Genomic DNA, 24,292 nt, shown 5'->3' on the forward strand with positions numbered 1-24,292 from the left:
AAGGTTGAGTATTTCCAGTGAAAGAGAATCTACCACTTCTCTAGACAACCTGCTGCTGTGTCATATTCTCATAGTGAAGGATTTTTCTCATATCCAGCTGGAATTTCCCACTTGTGCCCTTTGCCTCTTGTCTTATCACCAGGCATCCTTGTGAAGAGAGCACCTCTATCTACTCTATAACTACCTTGTGGGTATTGCAAGACTGGTTAGATCTCCCTGAGCCTTCTCCAGGCTGATCACAGCCAATTCCAGCAATCTTTCCTCCTGTGTCAACTTCTCCAACACTCTGATCATCCTGGTGGCTTTCCACTTGACTCCCTTCAATTTTCCATGTCTCTCCTGAAACGGGGAGACCAGAATTTGGTAGACCAGAACTGTGTTCCAGGTTTGGCCTAACAAAATACTAGGTTGAGTGAGACCATCCCACATCCCTCCATCTGCTGGCTCTACTCTTACTGATGCAGCCTAGGACACATTTGCTTTCACTGCTGCCAGGGCATGCTGCTGGCCTTTACAAGAGAGCTGTGTTTCATCCTGCCGCACCCCAACCTCTACCGCTGTGTGGGATTCTTCCAACTTAGACGCAGGACTTCACATGTAACTTGGTTAAACCTTGTGTCAATCTTGTTGGTCCAGTCTCCCAGCCTGTCTAGGTGGCTCCATGTGGTGGTCCTTTTTCTGTCCTGTCTACCTCTCCTGCCAATTCAGTGTTATCCACAAAATTTGTGAGGGTGCATTCAGTCCTGTCATCCATGTCAGACACTACTTCTGTAAAGTATGTTTAAAAAAACCCTCAACTATACTTTACTCAAGTTAAAATGAACAAATACCCAAACAACCCTCAATCAATTACAATTCACTGCCCTTTGAACGAACAATTCAAATGAAAGAAAAGCTTTATCAATCAACTGCCTACTGTTTATTTACATCATAAGAGAAAACCTAAAGATATTGACACCTAGACTGAAACAAACACATTGTAAAGGGACAACAATAAAGTTGAAGAGAATGGTATTTGCACAGCGGGAAGAAAAAGTTATGGGCTCAATTTCACGGTAAGAACAGAACTAAATACAAGATGCCCATCATTTTACAGGACTCTTATGCAGGAAATTAGTCAGTAACTGCACTGTGATCAGAAACAGACAGAGCACTGATACTACTTTCGGTGCATTCAAAGCCTGAACTGCTATTATTTAATACTAAATTCAATTTATCCTTTGAGTTAAGAGTTATAGACCAAGTTTTGTTCCACTTATTTTAAGTAAGTGGAAAAAGGAGAACAAAATACAGCCTTATGGCAGCACTAATGACACACAGATCTTGCATTGGGAAAAACCTCCAAATAAAATCATAGCACCAAAAACAAAGTTAATATCCTATACATTTAGTCATAAATAATCCAGAATAACAACATAAAACATAAAAAAAAGAAAGTGTAAAGGAAACTGGCTGAAAAATTACGCCTGAAAGTTACATTATAATAGGCCTGATTTACATGAATTGAGGCATGTGGTGTTATTTTTCAATGTCAAGATGTGAAAACAGCAAAAACTGACCACCTGAAAGAACCGTTCTGGATGCATCAAGAACTTGATAAGAGCTTTATCATTTATACCTGAACTGTAGCTTCAAGAGGTGACCACAAGGACATGTTCATCAGTAGCAGACATACTGAGAAAAAAAACAGTCTAAAAGCACTAAAACAAACTTAGCCCTTTGCTTTGTAGCGATCTATAGTTTCAGTATGAACTACCAGCTTTTCAGAATGCATTACACACAGATAAGGCACTCCTGTTATAAAAATATACCTAAGCAAGTGCAATAGCTTCTTTAAAACACTGTACTGGGGACAAAGGTAGTGGTTATCATCCTTGTTTTCTGAAAGTCTTAAGACTGATCAGTTCTCATCAATGGCTGACACAGCCTGCATCTATAAAAAACTGCTTTCGGTTTTGATTTTAATCACTGTGTATGCTAAAACAGAACACAACCTTCCTTCCTCTTAAATGTTTTGAATCTCTAACGCAACTGTCACTCAGGGTCTTAATGCTTATTTTCTCCTTCCAGTTTGAATTATATTTAATTCCTTTCAAAATCAGAGCTTTCTCTGATCCCTCACAGTAAACAAGTAGTGCCTTAAACTAAAAAGTAGATTAAGCTCACTTCCTTCAAAGACTCTGATTCCTAAGAGCAACAGGAAATTAACACTTTGTCTTTTACTTCATTCAGACAAAATATTTTTCTCTCTTCTCTGGCTATTTTCCTCCAAACTTTTGGAACTTTATTTAGAACTTGCCTTGCTGAAAAATGCCAAAATATTCAAAAGTGATCAAAAACAAAGTTCAAAATTGATAAATATTATGATTACATAGGTGCCATATCCTTAGGAAATCAGACTAAAAATGAAACATTATTCCTGTTCTTCAGAGGCTCATTAGCTTCCAGCTGGAATAGATTCTTGGGAGATTAATTACTGTATTACAATACAAGAAGTATTCCCAAGCCAAAGAAGTTACTGCTAACTGGTGAAAGTTTCATAGATAAAATAGTAAAAAACTATGCTAAAAATTATAAGACAAATTAAAAATATGCCAAAATAGACAGCCTGTATTAGTACAGAAGTCAGTAACACAAATTATAAGAACTTAAGGTAAAAATTATTACAAGGCACTGCAATCTGTATAACTGTAGTCAACTAAAATGAATATACTAAAATGCGTTAAAAAAACCAACAACCAGCAAATCTTTCAAATAATTTCCTAATTTGAAATAATAATTAGTTACTTTACTATCACTGGTAGCAGAATTGTACAAAACACCAAGCATTTTGGCAGCAAATGAAAGTGATGTTAAGATTCAGGCACAGCAAATCTAGCTTACATGAAATTTACAATATTGACAACACTATATTAAGCAATTTTAAGGTGTTATTCTGTTAATACTGCATTGTAGCCGTCATGAAGCACAAGTCCCTTACATTTTCTTCCTCAGTTTCTTGTACAAAGAAAGCTTCTCCGTTGTCACCCAGTTTCATATGAAGATCAACAGCATCACCATTAATTTCTATATCAATCTGTGAAAAGAGACAATAAATAGTTGTAAATAATTAATCACAGGGGAAAACACTGACCTCACTTTGCTCTGAGAGTAAACTTTGTTCCATTGTATAATCATGCCTCTTTCTCCTCCCTTTGCTTTTTGAATGAAGTCTGTTATAACAATGTTCTTTACTTTGTTAACCTCCAAAATACATCATGCTCCTAGCAGAGACCCTAACACCTACAGGAAAAAAAGCATCTGAAGACTGAATCTTGTTCACCTAATTTGGAGAGCTAGAAGCATAAATAATAAATATTGATCTACTCTTTATTTCCTGGAAGATTAATGAGTCATTGAGACTGCTCATGTTCACATGTTTTAAGCTCAACCTGATTTGGGGCCTGGTACAAATCTGAGTCCTGAATACCAAAAGTTCAAGACAAAAAACTGGAAGTCTCCAGAAGGCTGCCTTTGGTTCAGTGGGACAGAGATTTACCACAATTATTTCTGCAACTCAGTCAACGTTGTTTCAGATTCTCCTGCTTGTGAGTTTATGGGAATATAGGACCAAAACCATTCTGCAACCATAGTGTTTTCATCAGAGGAAGAATGTTTTTATTCTCATAAAAAGGAACTTCAACTTTGGTTACACTGCGCAGGAGGGAGAGATTACCCTTCCCCACACTTACAAAAATCAAAGAAAAACAAATGCATTTCTAAAATCAAGATACTACTTTACTTCCTCCTCTTTGTGAAATTTTAGGCATCCAGTTAAGTTCCATCTCAATTTTTTCCAACCTTCTCTAATTTTAGTATCTATACCTCATGCTGGTTTCTAGAGACTTCAGTATATATCTTAAGCATCAAGTTGAAGCACAGACATGCACATTCTGTGTTCCCATACATCTTCAGACTACCAATTGATCTTGGCCTCATAATATGCCAGAGAAAAATGTGTACAGAACACAGTAAGAAACATTCAACTGACTAGTAAGAGAATATTTAAACGCAGAATGGCAACTCCAGGGATGAAGGGAACATGAAGCAGCAGCCATCTACTCAAGTAGAAGTTGAGAACTACACTGACACCCTAGTACAACAGGTACCAAGAATACATGTCTCTACTATTCAACAGCTCTTCAGAGGTAAACAGAAGCTAAAATTCGGCTCAGCTTCTCAGAAGTGTCATTAAAGACATTTAGAAAGCTCAAGTTTACAATCACTCCTGTTGTAAGTGTATCTCACTTGCTTAGACATTAAAAAGGTACAGTTATACCAACTCTCTTGGTACTTCGCTGAAAAACTGTAATGTGGGCTGTTGCAGAATTGTTAAGGAAAAAAAATCAACTTTCTGTCATCAGTGTGCTCACTATGAAAAACACTAGCAAGTGGGAAATCAAAACAAAAAAGAAACAAGAAACTGCTGCTAGTCGTTACGATAAACTTACAACTTTAGTGCATGTAACTCCCAGTATGACTGTTAGCAAAAAAAATAGCTTAACTCTCTTTAGTTGCACTTTATTATCCTTTTACAATCAAAATATTAAGATGGAGTAGTTTCCTGCAGTGTCCTTTCACTTCTGTGAAAAACAGCATATAATCCTGAGTTTTTACGCTCTGCTTAAATCAATCCATCTTTTGGTACCACATCCTCAGGTAATACTGCCATACACAGTACTCCCTTATTAAAACCAATGTAAAGTCCCCCCACAATAGGTCCCTTTTTCAGTCAAATTTACAGCCCAATTCACTTCACTCCCTTAAGCACAATTATTAAAGCTGATGGGAAGGGGGACGGCAGGACAATCTGCTCTGGCAGTGCCACAGTTTCACACTGGCTGGACAGGGAATTGTACCAGGTTCTTTTTCAAATACACCCACACAGGAATGAATCTTCACTCTCAGGTTTTTTTTGCTTATAGATATTAATAACTGTATTTTCTACTGCATATCAGCCTTGAACAGAGCTAACAAGGAATAATATTTATGATAAGTCACCAGCCCTTAAGACATGCTCTGTTTGTCCTCCAGACATTCTAAAAATAGTTGCTTGCAACTTCAGGGATCAGATAAATGGCATTATGCATTTATTTCCCAGCATACTTAAATGAGTAAATAAATAGCCGTGTAAACATTTTAAGACTGTGAAGTCTATATGTTTGTATTACTCTTTTGCATAGCTCAAGAGCTGTCAAAGCTTTTCTTTCACAGTTTTTTTTATGCAGAGTTTACCACAGGAAGTTCTGTTTTGCATTCCAAAACTATCACTTTGTACAGCATATATGAGAAACTGCTCTGTACTAAATCAGCCTCCTAACTGGGTACGTGGGGGGCTGAAGAAGGAAGGAAGGGAGGGAAAAATGGAATGCATTGGTATTTGAAACTTTGTTTTGGCCAGCTTGCTGAACTTACCACTTTTTCTTTAGAGCGCAAGACACCAAGCTTCCCAAATCGGACATGAAAAGGAGAACACTGGTATGTACCATCCTGCTGCCGGACCACAATGACATCAATGCATCCTGAAAGGGTGGCCTGATTAATGCCTTTGTACAGCTCCTTCACAGTAACCAGGACTTGCCCTGCAAGCTGTCCTACGTAGTTCATAGTCTGAGACTAAGGGAGAGAAAAGAGGAAAAAAAAAAAAAAAAAAAGAGTAAATACTTTTAAAAAACTTTAAAAGTTTTTTAAAAAATTGATTTTAAAAAAATCTAAATAGATGTGCAATGTCTTTTATCAATTACACTGATCATTGTAATAAGCTTTACACAAATGCCTTCAAGAGTCAAGCATTTTGAGCCGATTCTTATATTGCTAACAGTCTCTAGAGTTATAAAACATATTCTTAATATGATAACTTGAATCTATGATTATTTAAACATATTAAAACAACTTTTGAAGCATGTCATTTTTAAACCCCAAAGCCTAGATTCAAGTGACTACTCAGATAAGCTAAAAAGACAAATTAATTATCTGAATACGGCTTATTTAATATACTTGATTCTCTATCGAAAAAGGAGGAAAAAAAAGTCTAAAAAGTCAGGAAAAGTTATGTAGACTGTACTACATGTAACTCTTCCTTCTTAGCTCTATGTTTTAAAAATGTCTGAGTCACCTTAAAGAAATTACTGAAAGATCTAATGGAAGACAGAGGAGTTCGAGAATGAGGGTGAAGAAAACAAACATGAAAGAAATCCAGTTTTCTTCCCATGTAAGGAAAGCACACCAACAGTGAATTTATTTTCTATTAAACAAGTACTAAAACTTCCTGCAACATACAAATAACAAGTTTGTAGAAATGTTTCTTCGAAAGAACTGCCACTGACCTTCAGCAGTTAAAACTGGTGCAAGATTTACCTGTGGTAGGTGATGTCAGCTACTCAAAAGTTACTGAGACTCTCCCATTAACCTTTTAATAATTAAACTACAATAAGTATCATCTATGTATGTATACTTCTCTAAACACCTTAATGAAGCTTGTAGGTACCTAGATTTAAAACAGCTGTTGAGGTAAAGTTTGCTCCATGAAAACACAATGTAACTAACATAATGACCTTGTCCTGAACACGCTTCTCCATGAGAAGCAGATGATTTACCATGTAACAACCCTTATTTTCACAGAAATTAAACCTGAAAAATAAACACTAAATTCAAAATACCACATTTACATATGTGAAAAAAAATTCTTAATATATTGGAACAATGTGTAAACTTGGCTTAGTGTAAAGAATTATCTTACCCACTAACTACTTTTCCCAGGTTTCACTAAGTTTCTGTCAAGAGAAAACAAATCTCACAGGTTTTTTGTTGCTGTTCATACTCCTGACATTAAAAATTGAAAAAGAACAATATGTAGTCTAGGTAAAGTGATCTTACTATAAGAGAGTGGGGAGTTCAGGACAGAATACAAGGAAAGGAAGATGGACACAACAAGATTATGCTACAGTCAAACAAGATAAGCAAAGAACATACAGCACCACTTATCAAACATTCTAATTGTCTAATCCTTTAAAAATACTTAAGTGAATGAATTTTGAATTACTCCAAGTCTTTCAGACTAAGAATACAATGTGAACTATGACTGCCAAAAAGAAATGAAGTCCAAAGATTTCTCAGAGCTTTAACAGAAAGAGGAAAAAAAAAAACATCAAGGTGTTCTAATGGAAACTGAAGTGCAACCCTTCCTCATTCTACTGCCTCCAACCCAAAAGAACACTATAAACTCATTTCCAATACATCCAAGCAATTGCAGGCCTCTGAAGTTAAGTGTACCATTTGGGAGAACAAAGAGCCACAGCGAACAAGCAGAACACACAGCACTGCACACATAATGGGGCTTAAATTGTAAAAAATCTATTTTGGGATAATATTTCTACTAAAAAAAGTCTACAGTGAATTCTTTGTCTATTTGCTAATCTATTTTTATTACCTTCTGAACAAGGTTTAGCATTTTTCTTAATACCTCTAAACAAAACCATATTGCACTACAGGAGTTCTTCCTCCTGATTCTGCTTTCATTATTTTGGTAATTAATCAATTATTTCTGTTCCGAGTCTTCGAAGTTTTCCTTACAGTAATATGGGGTATGTTGTATTCATTCAAAAGGAAGCTACTTTTGTAGCATCTAACAGTACCAATATAATGGTAAACATGCAGGAAATCTAAAACTACTTTCAGAGACAGAACTGCTGCAGAAGTATTTTCTCCATTTCAGGTTTCTCAAGCCTAATATAGATTACCTAATCATATAAGATTTTTGAAAAAATTCCTTCCTCTCCATAAGACTTAGGAAAATGTGGGGTTTCCAATCCAGATTTAAAACTGTGTAGAAATTATCCACAGAATTACTATACTGGGTAACATGCTAGAGAATCTTCTCTCATAGCTTTTGTACCAATATGGTTGATGAAGACAAAAAGAACAGACTGTCATTGAGTAACTAATGAGATTATCAGAATGGACTCCCTATCAACATTAATGATCAATAAAACTCAGTTTCATCAGTAAGTGGTTTCACATACAACTATAAAATTGACTGTTTGCTAATAAAATAATTGCTCACTCTTGCTAAAAATGGCAGGTCTCACTTCAACTCTTCCTCATCTGACACTCTTAATGAGCTGAATTTAGCTCACTGACAACTGGCAGAAATCTACCCATTCTGTTGTTGTTTCTTTCAGTGGGTTAGTAAATTACATTAGCTCATGAAGAACATGACAAATACCGGAGACCATGAGGCACACAGCAGCACCAGAGAGCTAGGGAAAAAACATCTAGGACAGGGAATTTAATATCTTCCTTCTAACAAGTGAGATATTTGCTGCATCTCATGGAACTCTAACCCAAGACAGAAAGGCAGCAATATCTCTGCTTTACTGTCTATGCAATTAGTCTTCCCTAACAACACCACTCATTTTTATTCTCAATCTCAGGAAAAATTCTCAAACACATAGTCATTATCATTCATGGCTGTACCTTGGCCACTTCCAAGAAAAGTCTCTGGTATTGGCTTACAAAGAAAAGTTGATTTCAGGTCACCAAGGAGACTGAATTTGTTAAAAGAAATGTTTGGTACAATCAAGAATAGAAGTCCTTAACAGAGTCTCCATTGCATGTATTTCATTTCAGTGAATAGGACTTGAGAAGCTGACATTAGTATGGAATTCTCTACCATTTAAGTAGTGACTGTTTAAAAGATCAAAGTTTCACACCAACTGCTAAGAGTTGAGTTTGGTTGATAAATAATCTAGATTTCCTCAAATACATGCTAACTGACCTTGTTTAACCACAGAAAATCATCCAAAAAAACCCACAACTGAAATATTCACCTATTTTACACATATTCTTGCTTTCCCTTAGCAAAAGTTATTTCTGTAGTTTGCAGCACAGCCACTTCTATGATCATAAACAGAATAACTTCTTACGTGTGAAAAAGTTAAGAACTTTTGAACCTACTGAGTTTTAAAATAATGTTTATAAGGAAAGAAGCTTTTTATGGTCCAAGCCTTAATACAAACATTGTTTCATGCATTGTAAGGAATTAAAATTGTAGATCAGAAACTAGTTTACATTATTGTTTATCAGGCTGTAGTTCAGCTTTCAACATAATGGTTCACTTTGTAAGATAAACATGTTATTTAAGAAGGTTCAAACTGTAGTAAGCAAAAGATCAAATAGAAATAAAGTTCAATTCATATCTGAGAAACATGAGATGTTTAGTCATCTCAAATGCAGTCAAATTCCACAACTCTGCATAAAAGCAATGTAGCTCACTACTGCTTATTTTTCCAGGATAGCAAATTAAAAGGCTATCAGTACCCAAGGTCTCACAGCAGAAAAACACTTTTTGTCACTTTTGAGGCTCCAGAGAGACTGGATTTTGAATGCTTATGCAATACTACCTAGTGTGCAAAAATTCTTATAGCTGACTATATTAACACTACTAAGTTAAGTGCAACTGTAATTGGAATGGGGGAAAAGATCTCTGTGTTCTCTATCATAAAAATGATTTTTTTTCTGGCAAGAAGCCATTATATGGCAAAAGACATAAACTGAAACTTGGAAGAGACAGCGTAAAGGTAAATACAAAATAAGAAAACATCTACTTTGGATGTTTAAGAACTAAAAATAAAATTCTGTGCCTCCATCTACAAAATACTCAAATCAATTAAACTAAAATTTGCCCTGCATATTGACCTCCTCATGTTACAGCAATGAGGACTAGAACAACCCACAGAAATAATGATTAAACAGTACTACAACTCAGATTAAGTATCTAATATGGTCTACATGATATATAGCCAAATTTTCAAAACCCATCACCAGGAAATGCTTACATTAGCAAAACCTGAGCAGGAGGTTTTGTGGACAGGAATTATATCTATGTATTAACAAAGATGTTATTTTGGCTGCTACAAAACCAACACATTTTCTTGAACAGGTTTTTAATGTTATTCAGTAATATCAATAGCTAAATGCAAAATATAATCAAAAGGCTCTCCAGAAATTTGTGTTTTCTGTGCATTTCGAGTACTGCTTTAGCAAGGGTAAACTGTGTTTTTTGCATTCTTAAAGCCAACCTCTTTTCTAAAGTGCACTCATATGAACATTAACACTAAAAATGCCCAGTTAAACAACAGAAAAAGAAGAATGTAAGTTACTCAAAGGCAAGCTATTAGATTACTCTAGAGAGATACAGCTTTAGAGGGCATGAATTTTAACTATCACAGAAAAAAAAAAAAAGTTACTTAAATGTAGATCTTAGCTTACAAGAGAATAGATATACATCTCATTTACTTCAAGACATGTTTATAGGACTAAAAGACAGACTAATGCCACATGATGTAGCAGTAAAGAATCTGCATTTGTTTCAAAAGATTAGGTAGAAAAGCAAAATAAAAACATGCATAGCAATGGTTACCCTCAATTTATCTCACCTTGCCTATATTTGCATGTACATATATTTATGAGGCAGAAGCTTTGCTTAGCCAGAGAAAATCTTCAGCAAGTGTTTTACTAGTTTCTATTTTGTACCCTGAAAAGACTCGTGGCAAAAAAATGAGCTTATGAAACAGGACCACTATAGCACCAGGTCTACTAAGCAAAACCAAGCAAACGAAAACATCCTTGCTCCTATGTAAAGATTTTAATTGGTGTTTAGGATGGCTCCTAGTACTGCCCAGAGCATTTATGGCACAAAACCAGAAAACAAAGTCAGTCTGTTGAATGCCTAATTAAAGTCTTCCATGTACTACTAAATATAGGCAGTCAATTTTAACATATTTCAACTGTGCTATAGGAAATTATATAACCCATAGGTAGCAAAAAATCTGTCAAACAACTCACCAAGATTCCAGAAGGAACCCTTTCATGGGCAGCAACAACCCTTCTATTGAAGTCATCTTCAAAACCATCCTTTTCTGAGAAATGCATCTCAGAAAACAGGAAACTAACTTTCCAAAGCACAGGTAAATGCAAAGCTTAGAGCCATAACAGAATGTTGTATCAGCATTTCTTCTTTTTCCATAGAGGCAGAAGAATTACGTAAAATCTTGTGGTCTCTAAGAGCAGAATGTTTGGTATACTTTCCCACGCAGTATTATGATTAAAAAAGGAAGTGCTTCTTTAAGAAACCTCACACAGAAACTCCCTCACCAATAAGCTTTGCTTGAAATGTCACAGCCCCCTTGCGCTCTTTGAGATAAGCAATAACATGGGCAGACTTTGCCATATGTTTGCACAGATAGGTAGTGATCTTGTTTTACATCAGGTCACGTGACCTTAGCTGAAGCTCCCACGAAAAGAAACAGGGATTTAGTTAATGATTCTTCAGCAAAGTCTACATTAGCTCACTAAGAGACTTTTCGCCCGCTGTTGCAACTCTACCACCTGTAGCAGCATTTGAAGTCCCAGTTCAGCCAGTGCACACACAATTCAGCAATGGCTCCTGCCTCTCCACACGCCTACTCCCTCTGCTGATGGTTCGCTGGGCTAGCTAGTCACATTTGATAGGACAAATCTGATGACATTTCAGGGTCTAGTATTTGCGGGCTATTCGCACCCCCGTCCTTGGAATTGCATTATAACAGTAAAGAGACAATAGACAACCATACAAAAACAACACTCACCAAAATAAACATATTTTCCTGCGGAAATTTCTCTACTTTCTTTAAACTGAACTGTTAAAGCAGTATAATTTGGGTATGTGGACAACGTACACAAGCTTATTGTATACCCACCTTTTGTGACTGAAAATAAGAACTAATTTTTGATCAGAGGAATTTTGAAATGTCATTGAATTCTCTACACAGTATCATGGCTAGGTGAAATAACTGAGGAACTGCAGTAGTGTAAGGAAATAATTCTATCCCTGACTGGGAGAGACATTCAGCACAAACACATTCTCATTACCTTAAACCCATGCATCTCTTCCCCATCCCCACAGTGTTACTTTTGTGTCTGCTACTGAAGATTGTGGAGGACTACGGTTTGAAATACAAACTAAAAAATAATCTAGGATTCTACACACTATCCTCCTCAAAGTTTTGTAAGTTTATGCATTAGGTTCTGATACAAGGACAATGAATCAAATTATTGGATGCAACCTAAATGGCTTGTAGGTTTCCAAAATCAGTAACGAACCACGTTTGAGGCCAAAACTAAGTCAGTCTTTATGATAAAATCCTAAATTGAGTGTTGGGATTGCTACATCTGGAATAAGGTTGAAATAAATTGGTACTATCTCTGGGCCCTTTTCTATACACTGAAAAAAATCATATTTAATGTGGCTCTTCACATGAAAAATTACTGGTTTTGTTAGCAGACATGACAAGTGTTTTCACAGGATAATAAGAATTACTAGACACTCAATTTTCCTCTGCTTGTTCATCATGCCTTTATCATGTGTGTTCCATTAAAATATGGTAAAAAAATACAGTATGAGCACAGTTCATAGCTAGCTTTGTAAGACAGTGCTTCTGTTCAAACATACTTCGCTTTACGGAGGGTTTTTGTGTATAATTTTCTGTTACACATATTCTATTTCAGTATCATTCATCATTTCAGATTGACACTATTTTCTTCCAAGTTTCTGAAAGCATTTTAAAAGACAGCCTTTCTAGAATACAGATAAAACTGCGGTCACTGCACAGGCAGTAAGGTAAGATTTAAACAGGCAATAAGCTTTGCACATTTAGTAAGCTTCCTTGTCTTTTACTTCTCAATATTAATAAGTTAAATAACATGTAATTCCATCTGAGTAAGTTTAAGTACTACATCATTTACTTGCAATTTACAGAGGAAAATTAGCTTTAGTTTTGAAAAGCAAAGCACCCCAAATTTGGAATTATTAGAAGCAATGTTTTTCATGTAACCTTAATCCAGCTCTTTGGTGTGGTGTAGCTTCAGAAAGCACATGAGTTTTTTCAGTAGCCTCATGCAAGTTAATACTGCAAAGATCAGTCATCATCCTGTGTTCTTTCTTTTTTTTTTTCCCCTCTGCTCTTTGTGGGTCTACATATTTTATCCCATTGCTCTTTAGTCAAAATCCCTGATGGGAAGCATGATTCCATTTTTAAATGACACTCTTCTATAGCAACCTTTGCAATATACTTGATTGCATTCATTTAATTTTACAGCATCCCAGAGACGCTGCATTATTTTTTCACCTATGTAATGGAAAACTCAGGGCAGGAGATTAGGAATTAAAAATACAGGAGGTTTTAGCACAGTTAAAACTCGACTTTGCAGAGTTTCCCTCCATTTTTTACCTCTTCACATATTCAAAACATTGTTTCGATAGGCTACATTTGTAGCTGTTGATCAGATTTACTTATCCTAGATGGTCATTACAAAAAAAAAAAAATAAAAAAATTGCCTGATTGCCTGTGATAATGACATTTAGGTGGACAGAACACAGCTACAGGACATTTCCCCAGCTTTCATCAGCACATGTCATTCTAAGTTCCGTAAGGAAAGAAGCAGATATCCTAAAGACATGAGCTGCTATCAGTATACAACCACAATTTCACAATTCACTCAGGGATCAGGATAAATTTGCTAAGATGAATGAATGAGACAAAGCCTTCTCTAATTGATACATCCTAATAGGTAAAGCAAGTATGGGACCACCTTTGTTCACATCCCATATGTCTCCTTCACTCCATCCTGCACCAAATAATTTATCAACTAAGACCTAAGTGCCACAATTCTCAGTCTTACACCCCGTCCTTACACTTGAAAAGGTCCTTTCTCCCCAAGCCTCAACTGCGATTCCTAAATTCCACTACACTTCTTTATTTTCATGCACTTTTTACACTTTGTTTACTGGGTGCAAACAAAGGGCAACAGTTCCAAATTCTGCTACAGAGATTATAAAAATCAGAGTGGGACTGAAAATGCTTTCTTGTGCTCAAGTTCTTGCTCTTAGCCCTGGTCTGAGGCATCTGCTTACTGAAACTGGAAATAAAGTTCTGCTCATCCCAGCTTGTCGTAAATTACATTCAATACAGCATCTTAGTTACTTTTAACTGCAAGTCTATTCATTCTCAATATAGACTTTTAAACCTAATACAAAGGCTAACAGCTTTGCTAAATTCAAATAAATTTACACACAAATAACAGCTAACATACTGAATGAAGGCCATCTGTCTAAGATCCCTTCTGAAAGGGACACAAGAACTTTTCTAAGATAAAACAGCTAGAGTTTTTCCTCTAGTACAGTGGAAACATGCGATCAAATTTCACTTCTCATAAAACAATGAAGACACTTGCTAAAATTTTCCATATGAAGGCTGAAGGTGGATAACATAAATTGGAAATAAATTTTCCATTTTAACAAAGTTATGTGCAAGTAAAAATTAAGTTCTGCTCAAAAAAATGCTGAAAAAGACAGTGTTACCTGCTTTTACCTGCAATTCTCAGCTGTCCAAAAAAAAGAAAAATAATGCAGAAAACCCTATCACAAGTAATAATAGCCTAGTACAAGAATCCATGCAGTCAACCAATATTAGAGAAACACCAGCAATACAAAAGCAATGAATTTCCCACTAAACTGGTGCTTAAAAATTAATAAAATCAAATGTCCAGCTTTCCACCTACAGTGTAAGATTGTAAATTCAATGTCTTTAAGATCTCCTGCCAGGTGAAGTCAAGAGCCATTCAAATTAGAATATTTTCTGGTGCAGCTTACGCTTTTTGTTTAATCTCTAGAAAAAAAATTATAACGAGAAAGGAAATCCACAGTTTACTTGGACTTGGCCCCTTTGTAACGTCTCAACAGTTATTTCTGTATGATCTATTATGAATCATCTGATTCCAATATTATGGCATCTTTCCTTGTACCAATTTGAGAACAAAGAATATTTTCAGAGTCCATGAAGTGAGTTTTCCTGTCAAAATTATCAGTTTAGTCAAAAATTTAGGTTACATGCACACAAAGTTTTTATGCATGTAAAGACCTTATCTTCATTCAAGGTACTGAAAAGAAGTAACTGGCTAATCCAAGAGCGCACTCCTTTGGAACTGGCACATGTATATCCCACACAAGTGCCTGCCACGTCTATTTCCAGCAGCACAAACTCTTCTGCAGCCACATCACCCTTGGTTGAACTTATTTCTAGACACATACCACAGAAACCAAAGTTTATGAACAGAAATTCCATCTATCTCATTTTTACATAAGATGACAGAAAGCTTTTTCTCCATGTTTCTAGAAAGCACTAACCATTTCCCTAATGAGAAATCCCTCTGTTTTCTCCATTTAAGAAAAGCTTCTTTCCAGGCACCAATCTACCTCAAGTGTATTTATATTTTCTTACAACCTTCCAGGATTTAAAAGTCGAAGAACATAGTAATGTATTTAAGTGTGAAATGCATCCTGATCTATTAGTGGTGAATTTGGTTACCTTTAGCATGGATACATGAATAAAAGATCTGAGACTACTACATATCCTCAGATTGACATGAAAAAACAGAAATACACTTATTCTGAGAAATGCATATAGGGAAAACACAAGAAGTTTTAAATACAGTGTATGTAAAGAATAAACCTCTTTTTATTTGATAGACTCTCCACATTGTTGAATTGATTAACATGTACCAAAATAGAACATTATCCATAAATTTAATTTGCATATAGGATTTGCCTATTTTATTACAAAAATCAGGTAAAACCACTAGTTTTACAGAATTCCCACATAAAGATATTCACAGCATTAGATGTTGGAAAGGGGAAAGTTAGATATAGCTGAGCAAATTCAAATATGCTTACTTATTCATCAAACACAATCTACTTGCATTATTGAGTTTTAATGAACACAAAGACCACATCTGCCTGAAGGATCTATCTGTTTAGCCCTAGCACACAATAGCACACCTGCACCATCTACACAGGACATGACAAACCTGTAAAGCAGCATCACAGATTTCTTGTTTGTGTTAACATGTACACTTTTCATTTGGAGAATGAATGGCTTTAAGTCATCACTAAGTTGGTTTGGGTTTTTTTTTTAAATGTATTTCAGTTTACATCACAAACTAAATTCTATTGTTAGCCAAGTGAGGGACAATTACTTCCACTTATGATGGAATCTCATCTATTTAATTCATTATTGGAAGCACCTCTTGGAAATAATTTTGCAAAGAATCCTTTACATATTTCCTTTCAAAGGCCTTTCACAACTATCAATCAAGAAGCAGCACATTTCTTGAGGAGACTGTTGTTCAGTCTAAAAAAAGAAAGTAAATCAAAAGATGCAGCCTCAGGCTGGTTTACCAGGCACTGGCTTCAGCCACATAGACCAACACAAAAATGTCACTTGGTCCACCTGAGACTTTTCTATCATTATTTCGCATATTTATATTTCTGGTATTGAACTTACTCACTTTGGATAAAGAAATGGACCAGTTCCTTAATTAAGAACTTATCCATTCACTGAGTACAGATAGCAGCAATGAGGAAGTGTTCCTCAGTTTCAGGAAAAAAATGACTCAGGACAACTTCTAGCAGGTCATGGATGTTGTCAAACTACTGCAAAGTGCAAAGGAACTGGTTACAGTAAAAGAAGTAACTAGCAGGGGGAAGCTAGCAATCTTTCCTTGGAAACTCCCTTGAAATACAGACACACACACACAAAAATCAGATTTCTATCAAAATTTTTTTAAAAATCCTCCCAAAGTATGCTTAAGCTCCATCCGCAAACACAATCTGGCTTGACTTGGTGTGACAGTTTCATATTAGATCAGCTTACCTGTACAAACTGAAATGTAAGCACGAATGTTACAACATACTAGAGTGTTTGTAACAACCAAGAGGAGATGGTAGCCAAGTGGAATAAACTCATTTTTAAGTGAAATATTCTTTGCAACAGCAGCAACATTTTTTTATGCTTGAACCACGTAATTTTATCTACAATTAAAAAAAAAATCTCTGCTTACCTATATTACAGTGAGATATTTGCAGAGATTACACTTTTGTGTTACTGTAGACCCTTAAAATGCAACTTTGATGACATCAAAGGTTCGTGAAGAAAGTACTCCGGATCAGCACTGTCAGATGCAAAAATCACTAAGACATAGTATGCTACTATAGCATGTTCTCAACATTTGCCCAGTATGGGATGAAGACATCTAATGCATATGCTTTAGACCTGAATTTGATCACTAACATATCAACAACTGCTTTGTGAAAAGCTTTCACTGGGGATATATTTAACATGCAGCCCTTTTCAGACAGTTATGTGCAATGCATTTGCAATTCATTATATTAACAATGATTAAAAGCTGTTTTACATATAAGCCAAAGCTACTTTCCAAAAAAAAAAAAAAAAAAAAACCACAGATATTCTATGATCATACACAGGTCCTGAAAAACTGTCTGTTTTCCTAAATGCTGTGATCTTGCACTTAAGATGTAAAAGACTGTCAAAGAAAACCGTGCTCTGGAGTATTAACCATGTAAGCATCTTCAAAGAAGAAACAAATGCAACCAATCTAACCTCTAGCTTTGACAGAGGTTCCCAGTGTGATTTTGAACAAAATCCTTTCAGTTTCATCTGATCTAGATCGCAGGTTCTCTGGGGCAGAGACCAAGCCATAAAGAATGTGATGCAGAGGCGGCCTATTCTGCATCACCACATAAGGAGGCATCAAGTGCAATAAGTGCAATTTATATTTCCCCACAATTGATCGTGACTTCACACTAGTGGAAAGAAACACTAGAAGTAGGTAGGAAGGATAAAAAGTTCTTTGCACTGCAGAACTGGAACATTTTACATGTATGTCTTCCAAGTAAATAACAACAAAGACCTAAACTTAATTTTGTAACAAACCAAAATGTTGATTAAAGACAAATTCAAACACCACCTCTTTTACAGGCCATTAAAAATGCAAACATTTTGATATGCTTAGCTGAGAAGTTATGCTCCAAGAGCCTTTCAGCACTATGTATTTATTCCTATTGTAATAAGGATTACTATCAGATAATACATAATTTCATTCAAAGTTCCTGACATCCTGAGTTCATTTGGAAACTTTTTAGCTTTAGCTTATCAGCCTAATATTCTACTATATAATAGTAATATATTTTTATACAGCACCTCATAGATAGCTCCCTTAAATAAAGAGATCTTCCTTGATTCGTGTTGTAGGATGTGAGAAAGTTGTTTACATTCCTGCATGTTCTGAGATGCAAAGAAAATATAGCAGAGGCTAGGAGAGAAAGCAGAACTGATGGCCCTGGCTGGAGCTAGTTGCCTAGCATGTATACAAGCAATGGCTACACATCTACTGAGTGACTGACATGTCCACACTTTCAGTAACACAAGGTGAAGGTATTTTGTGACTTATGATTTTTTCATTCTGACTAATGAATATCTGTACATTCTTAAATGTGCATACTACTGCACATTCTTCCTCTTCCAATATATTCTGCAAATGTTAACAGCTCAGTATTCAAAATTGTCCTGAGAAATACTACTATAAAGTATAAAAAACCAAAACCAAACAGCGAATATCAAACAAACAACTGAGTTCTGTAGGTTTGTCTATCATCTTCTCCTCTGATGACATCTTCATGTATCATTACGGGAAATGGCTAATATATTCTTTCTTGTAAAAACAGAATTTTGTTTAGAAAAAACAAAACAAAACAACAACGTTCAGATGATGTGCACATACGAAGTGCAGCCAAAACGCAGGTAGATCTATTACATCCTGCTGTTGGATGGAAATGCACACGTTTAAACAGCATATTGTCTTGCTCTATTAAAAATCATTGAGTCTGCTACATAGACTCAGTAACCACTTAACAGGAGGAAAAATGCAGTTCACACAAAACAACTAGGACGAGAACGTTGCAACAACTCAAATACATACACAAAAAATGCAGACGCTTCATACTCCCTTCACCAGCAGGGATGAACAGAAAACACAAAGGCGGGGTGCCCCGCAGGTACGCAACTTAACACCCAGAGTTTAAGAAACGCACATCCGTAAAACGGAAGGAACTATGGGGCAGCAAGGGACGTGTCGCGATTTTTAACATTTTAAGAGACGCACCGCCAAGCAGAGCCGGTAAAACCGCCGTTTCACACGTTACGCCGCCCTTCTGTCACCGCCAGGCTGGAAGGCAGTTCAGGGGTCACGAAGCGCAGGCCGGGAGCGCAGGCAGAGACGCAGCCTCCCAACCCGACCTACCCAGCACACCTGGCAGCCAGAGGATGAATGGGAGGGATGTCTCCCGTGTTCCCCCCAGGCACACTGGGACGGCTCGGCTGCCGCCGGCCTGGGCTGCGGGGAACCCAGGGCAGCGGCTGGGGTCCAGGGGCCAGCCCGCCCCGCTGCCCAGCCATGGCTGGTGAGCAAGGGGGAGCTCAACGGCCGCTGCTCAGAGCCCCATTCGGGGAGGGGAGTGAGGCCGGGCCGGCAGCCGCGGCAGGCCCTCCACCACCCATCCTCCCCCACAGCCGTCCGGGATCGCTCGGCGCTCACCTCCCCCCCACACTTCTCTCTCTCACACGGGCAGACACTCCGCCTCCGTGCGCGCCCCCTCCCCAAAAGCCCACTCGGTGGCAGCGGCCCCTTCCCGCTTACCTCGAAGGAGGCCCGGCGGGGCCGGCGTCAGATGGGGGAGATGGATGAGCGGAGGGGAACAAGCCGGGGCGCGGAGCAGCGGATGAGCCGGGAGAGCCACGCTGGGCTAGATGTGAACTGCGCCAAGCGCCGGCCGTTGGTGTAGCGCGTGCACGTACGCGCGCGCTGGCGCCGGCTTGCGGGAGCCCGGCGCGGGCGAGTGGGCGGGCGGGCGGCCGAGCGCGCGCCACCTCAGCGCCGCGGTCCCGCCTCGCCCCCGGCGCCACGTGACCTGTGGGGCGACGCGGGGAGGGGTGGCGGGGGGAAGGAGAAGGAGAGACGCGCGTGGCCGGTGCGCGTGCGCGTGGCGGGCGGCCGAGGGCGCTGCGGGACACGTAGCAACGGCCAGAGTTTGTGCGGTGCCGGGGGGAGAGGGGTCGGTGCGGGGCAGGAGGCGGTTGCGGGCACTGTAGCTGGCGCCAGCGAACGGGTACGGAGGGACAGAGGCTGCGACAGGGTACAGGCGGCCTGCCTTCCTCCCCCGTCCTCTTCCCCCGGTACGCCCCGGCGGGCTGTGGGTCCGGCCCCGCGGGGCTGTCACGGCGCGGGTGACGCATCCCGGCTGCCACCCGCGGTGACGCGGCTTCTCCCGCCCGTGTGTCCTCCCTCGGGCGCGGGGCTGGGGCGGTGGGCGGCAAAGCGCTCCCGGCTGCTATTTATATCCTGAGCTGAGCCGTGCTTCCGAATCGACACCTCCTGGCGGAATTGCTTCAAAAGAAGCGCCGCGTTCGGGGTGTTTGCCCCTTTATACATCTGTCACCACACCCTGCTCTTGATATTTACCAGTCTACTCAGAGGTGGAAGGAAAATCATTTATGTATTTATTTATTTTTTATAATGAAAGTGTAGAATTGCAAAATCAAAACGAGTCCACCAAGCCGGGTGTGCGTTCCGGGTCGGCAGCTTCATTGCCCATTGCTTGTGTGATTCATGCCGCTGCTCACTGAGCTTGGCTTCATGATGTGTTATTATTTACCCGTGTGACACTATTGCTCAGGGGCCCCGGATGATACTGAGACATAATGTGTACTAAAACAGGATAATATTCTCACCCCAAACAGTTTGCAGTATAAAAAGGGGAAAAGAAAAAAGAAGTAGCATAACTGGAAATACAGTTCAGGTTTCACAGATGTGAATGAAGTATTTTATCAGTACGTGCTACTTCTTTATTTTACTGTACTTTTATTTGTCTACCAATTATTTTTTCATTTGCCGATCTGTTGACAAGAGTTTTGTTACAAGCTGGCTTTGCCCTGCTTGGTGTTAGAGCTATTTTGGGCCCTCACATAGGTTTTTTTATAATTGTCATATAAGAATTCAGGGTAGTTATAAGCGTCTTCAGTGCAACTGACAAAAAACATACCAGTATACATGTTAGTGCATAGACAAAGTTTACTGTGGTAGTCCATCTATCTCTAAAATATCCTTGACAATCTTTTGTACTAGTCCTACAAAGAGATAAGATCTGTTTATTCATGTCTACTTCCTGGGACAAGCTGCCTAAAAGATTATAGTGACTGAGATTGCTTATTTGCAAATAATATATTTAAATCCCTTTGAGCATGGAACTAAAAAAAAAATCTATCCCTGCATAGCATTAAAGCAAGCAGTTAATGGAAGAAGACACAGACACAGAACTGCATGGACAGGGCGAATATATTTCAGGGCAACTATATTATACATATGTAAAAAGCAAGAAAGGTCAGATTTCATGCCTGCCCATTTTGATGATGTTAATGTCAGAAGTTCCAAGTCAATTTTGGAACACTTCCCAGGACTCAGGATACATGGATGCAACAGAGGCTAATGGAGCAATTTTCAACCCTTCAACAGGACCATGTTCCGTCTGCAGCAGTTTTCTGAAGAGGCCTCCCATTTGAATGTAATGTCGTAATAATAATTACCTAGCCATGTTAGAATAACATCTGTCACAAATACGCAGTCTTTGCTTCAGCGAATAGATCATTTCCCTCCTTTGCAGAGTTCCTTATTTGGCATCTTAGTTGCTTAGTTTGTGAGGGTAACCACATCAGTGGTTGCTCTAGCAAAATATTTTGTGTTCCTGTGATCTTATCTTTGCTGGTCGTTACAGCAAGCTTTTTCTTTTTGTTTTCAGTTGAGGGTACTCTCCTTTCCAACACCAGACAACCCCGTTTACAGGGAGGTAAGAGGTAGGGGCTAAATCTATCATATGTCCTCAAATACCAATTTTAAGCTAGATCCTATTATAAAATTAAGCCTAATCCAAAAGCAGGCTGGCTTCTTAGGTGGCAGAAAAATCTTTACTTGAAAAGGGCTAATAAATTGGTGTCATACTTTCCCGTTTCAGACCTGGAATAGGTGCTTCTGATTAAAAAGCATTTATTTGAAAACAGTATGATCCCTTTAGGTATTCTTTTCCATTCCAAAATTATCATCTCCAGACAATCAGAAGGCTACAGAAGTAGATAGCCCTCAGTATTTTCCTTTTGTATTCTCTACTCTTCTGCACTTAAACATAGAAGATTACAATCAAGGTATAAAAATTGTTTGTGTTTTCCACAGCTACATCAGGTGAGATTTGTTTCCATTCTGGTTGTGTGTAGTTACACACCGCAGCAGCATAGCTGGGATCTCCCTACATCTATGAATGCTTTACAGTCCTTGTTGAACCACAACTTCAGCGGTAGTTAAACCAGGGCCTTCAGGCCACAAGAAACCTGCCACCACCCCGTTTGCATTCATTTTGCCTTTTGACCACAAATGTCACAATTATTTTCCCCATCAGGGACAGGGGAGGGCATGAGAGCAACTGCCTTTTTTTTTTTTTTTCTTCGTTAGGTGGAGGTAATTTGAAAGTGTGTTACTTAGTGCCATAAATCAGTGGCTCTCCAGCTGTTCATCTACCAGATAATGTCTAGCAACAACAGTGTGTGGGAGAGGCAGCCTGCTTAGGGCTGGGCAGGAAAGGATGAAGGGTCTCCAGCAGGTTAGGATATAGAGTGCCAGGGATAAATCTCAGGTCTGGGAGGATGCATGGTGCTAGGCACAGCAAAAAAAAAAAAAAAAAAAAAAAAGCTGATATCAGTGATGAGAAATTTTTATGCCATTTTGCCTGTTTGTGTGCATACAACACCCAGAATCTATTGTTTGGAGCAGTCATTTATTCCATACCCACCACCACCCCTGCTCGTATTACAGCAGTCAGGATATCCTTAAGCTATTTTTTTTTATTATTCTTGTTTAGACCATCTGTCTTACCCCTCATAAGCCTGAGACACTCCTTATCTCTGCATCTTAGTCATGACTCGCACATGTCCTCTCAGGAGTGTTACAATAACTTCTCTGAGATCAGAATAGCTTTAGACAGGATGTAACCATTTAGTTTACTTTAGTATATCTTTTAAAGCCCATTTAACAGTTGGGAAAAAATGAGGGAAGTTAATAGCAATGATTCAGAGCTGTGAAGAACTGTATGCTGAGCCACTAGAATATTTAAGCACACCAATAGTCTCACTGTAGTTGATGGACTTGTCTGTAGGTTTAGGGTATTTGGTTAAGTCAGCACACTCAGATCAAGGCTCATGTGAGCAATATTTCTCCATCCTTTGTCAATCATTAGCAGGTGCTTCACAAACCATCTTCTGATAATAGATATGATATGGTTTCAGGTCTCCTGTTGAGAGGTTCCTTATCCTTTCCAAAATCACAGCCTAGTTAAGTAGGAGGTTTTATTCCACTCCTGTTACTGTGAGTAATGAACCAGCAAATGGAAATGATTGTATCAAATAGGATGGATGGTAGTAGATGCAAGGTGGGGAAAGAGGGAAGGAAAGGTGTTGCATTTGAAAATGTGCAGAAGGAAAAAGATTACAGGAAAGACATCTTGCATCATGGAGTGGGAAATGAGACGAGGGAAAAAGTCAGCAGCAGATTGCAGCCAAATCTGATGCCTCCTTCCTTCCTCTCCTTGCCATCAGTCTCATTTCCTCACTGTCTCTCTCTCAGTGCCTTCATCTCCAGAAGGCCTCATGGAATAGAGAAGTTTCTCTAACATTTTTCTCTTTACAGCTTTTGTTGCCCTCTTACCTGGCCAACATTTTACTTCAGTTCTTAAAACTTCCTATCCTTTTAACAGCAGCACACGACTTGTGTGAGATTTGTTTCAGATGTTTCATATAGTTAATGCATTCACCTTATAGTTATTGTTCAGGCATCCAGAGCAGAGGTGCACCCTATGCTAGTTTAAGGATGATCTCACCTTGCAACTAGCTGCTTCAAAGATTATGGCTTTATATGTTGTCAAATTATAGTTTATCAGTCTCAGCCCACAGACAGGTCTTCCTCAACAGTTGGTTAACAAATCCAGAACTGATTCTCAGAAGAACTCAAGGACACCTGGAATGCCAATGCCTTTACCACAGTGGAAAGCAAAGCCTATTTTCCACATATTCTTTCATATTCAAAAATCACCCTTTGTAATTATAGCTTAATGCAACATTTTCCCACACTGTTGAATACAGCTGTTATAGCACCAAGATATTTATTTATAATAGAGTTATAAATTTGTATATAAAGATTAAAGTATGTGGGAATGGAATATGTAGATAAGAATGAAAATGTTCTCCAGAAGTTGCACTTCAGA

At 38.3% G+C, this 24,292-nt stretch overlaps 1 protein-coding gene across 3 annotated transcripts in view; it reads right to left on the minus strand.

Annotated features, from left to right (window-relative positions):
* LPIN2 (lipin 2) overlaps positions 1-19,838 on the minus strand; it is a 48,676-nt gene extending 28,838 nt beyond the window's left edge. Inside the window, exons 1-3 of one of the 3 annotated variants that reach the window (XM_065830999.2) lie at positions 19,630-19,838; positions 5,455-5,655; positions 2,981-3,076 (exon numbers count right to left, since the gene is read on the minus strand). In XM_065830999.2, coding sequence (XP_065687071.1) covers positions 2,981-3,076; positions 5,455-5,646 — 288 coding nt within the window. In that variant the 5' untranslated portion in view covers positions 5,647-5,655; positions 19,630-19,838. Of the gene's footprint in view, positions 1-2,980; positions 3,077-5,454; positions 5,656-10,884; positions 11,200-19,095; positions 19,117-19,629 lie in introns of those variants that run through there. The other 2 variants (XM_065831001.2, XM_065830998.2) reach the window with 2 other exon arrangements.
* Between the last annotated feature and the right edge of the window lie 4,454 nt (positions 19,839-24,292).

The sequence above is a fragment of the Patagioenas fasciata genome, chromosome 2, assembly GCF_037038585.1.
Source record: "Patagioenas fasciata isolate bPatFas1 chromosome 2, bPatFas1.hap1, whole genome shotgun sequence".
Taxonomy (NCBI): Eukaryota; Metazoa; Chordata; class Aves; order Columbiformes; family Columbidae; genus Patagioenas; species Patagioenas fasciata.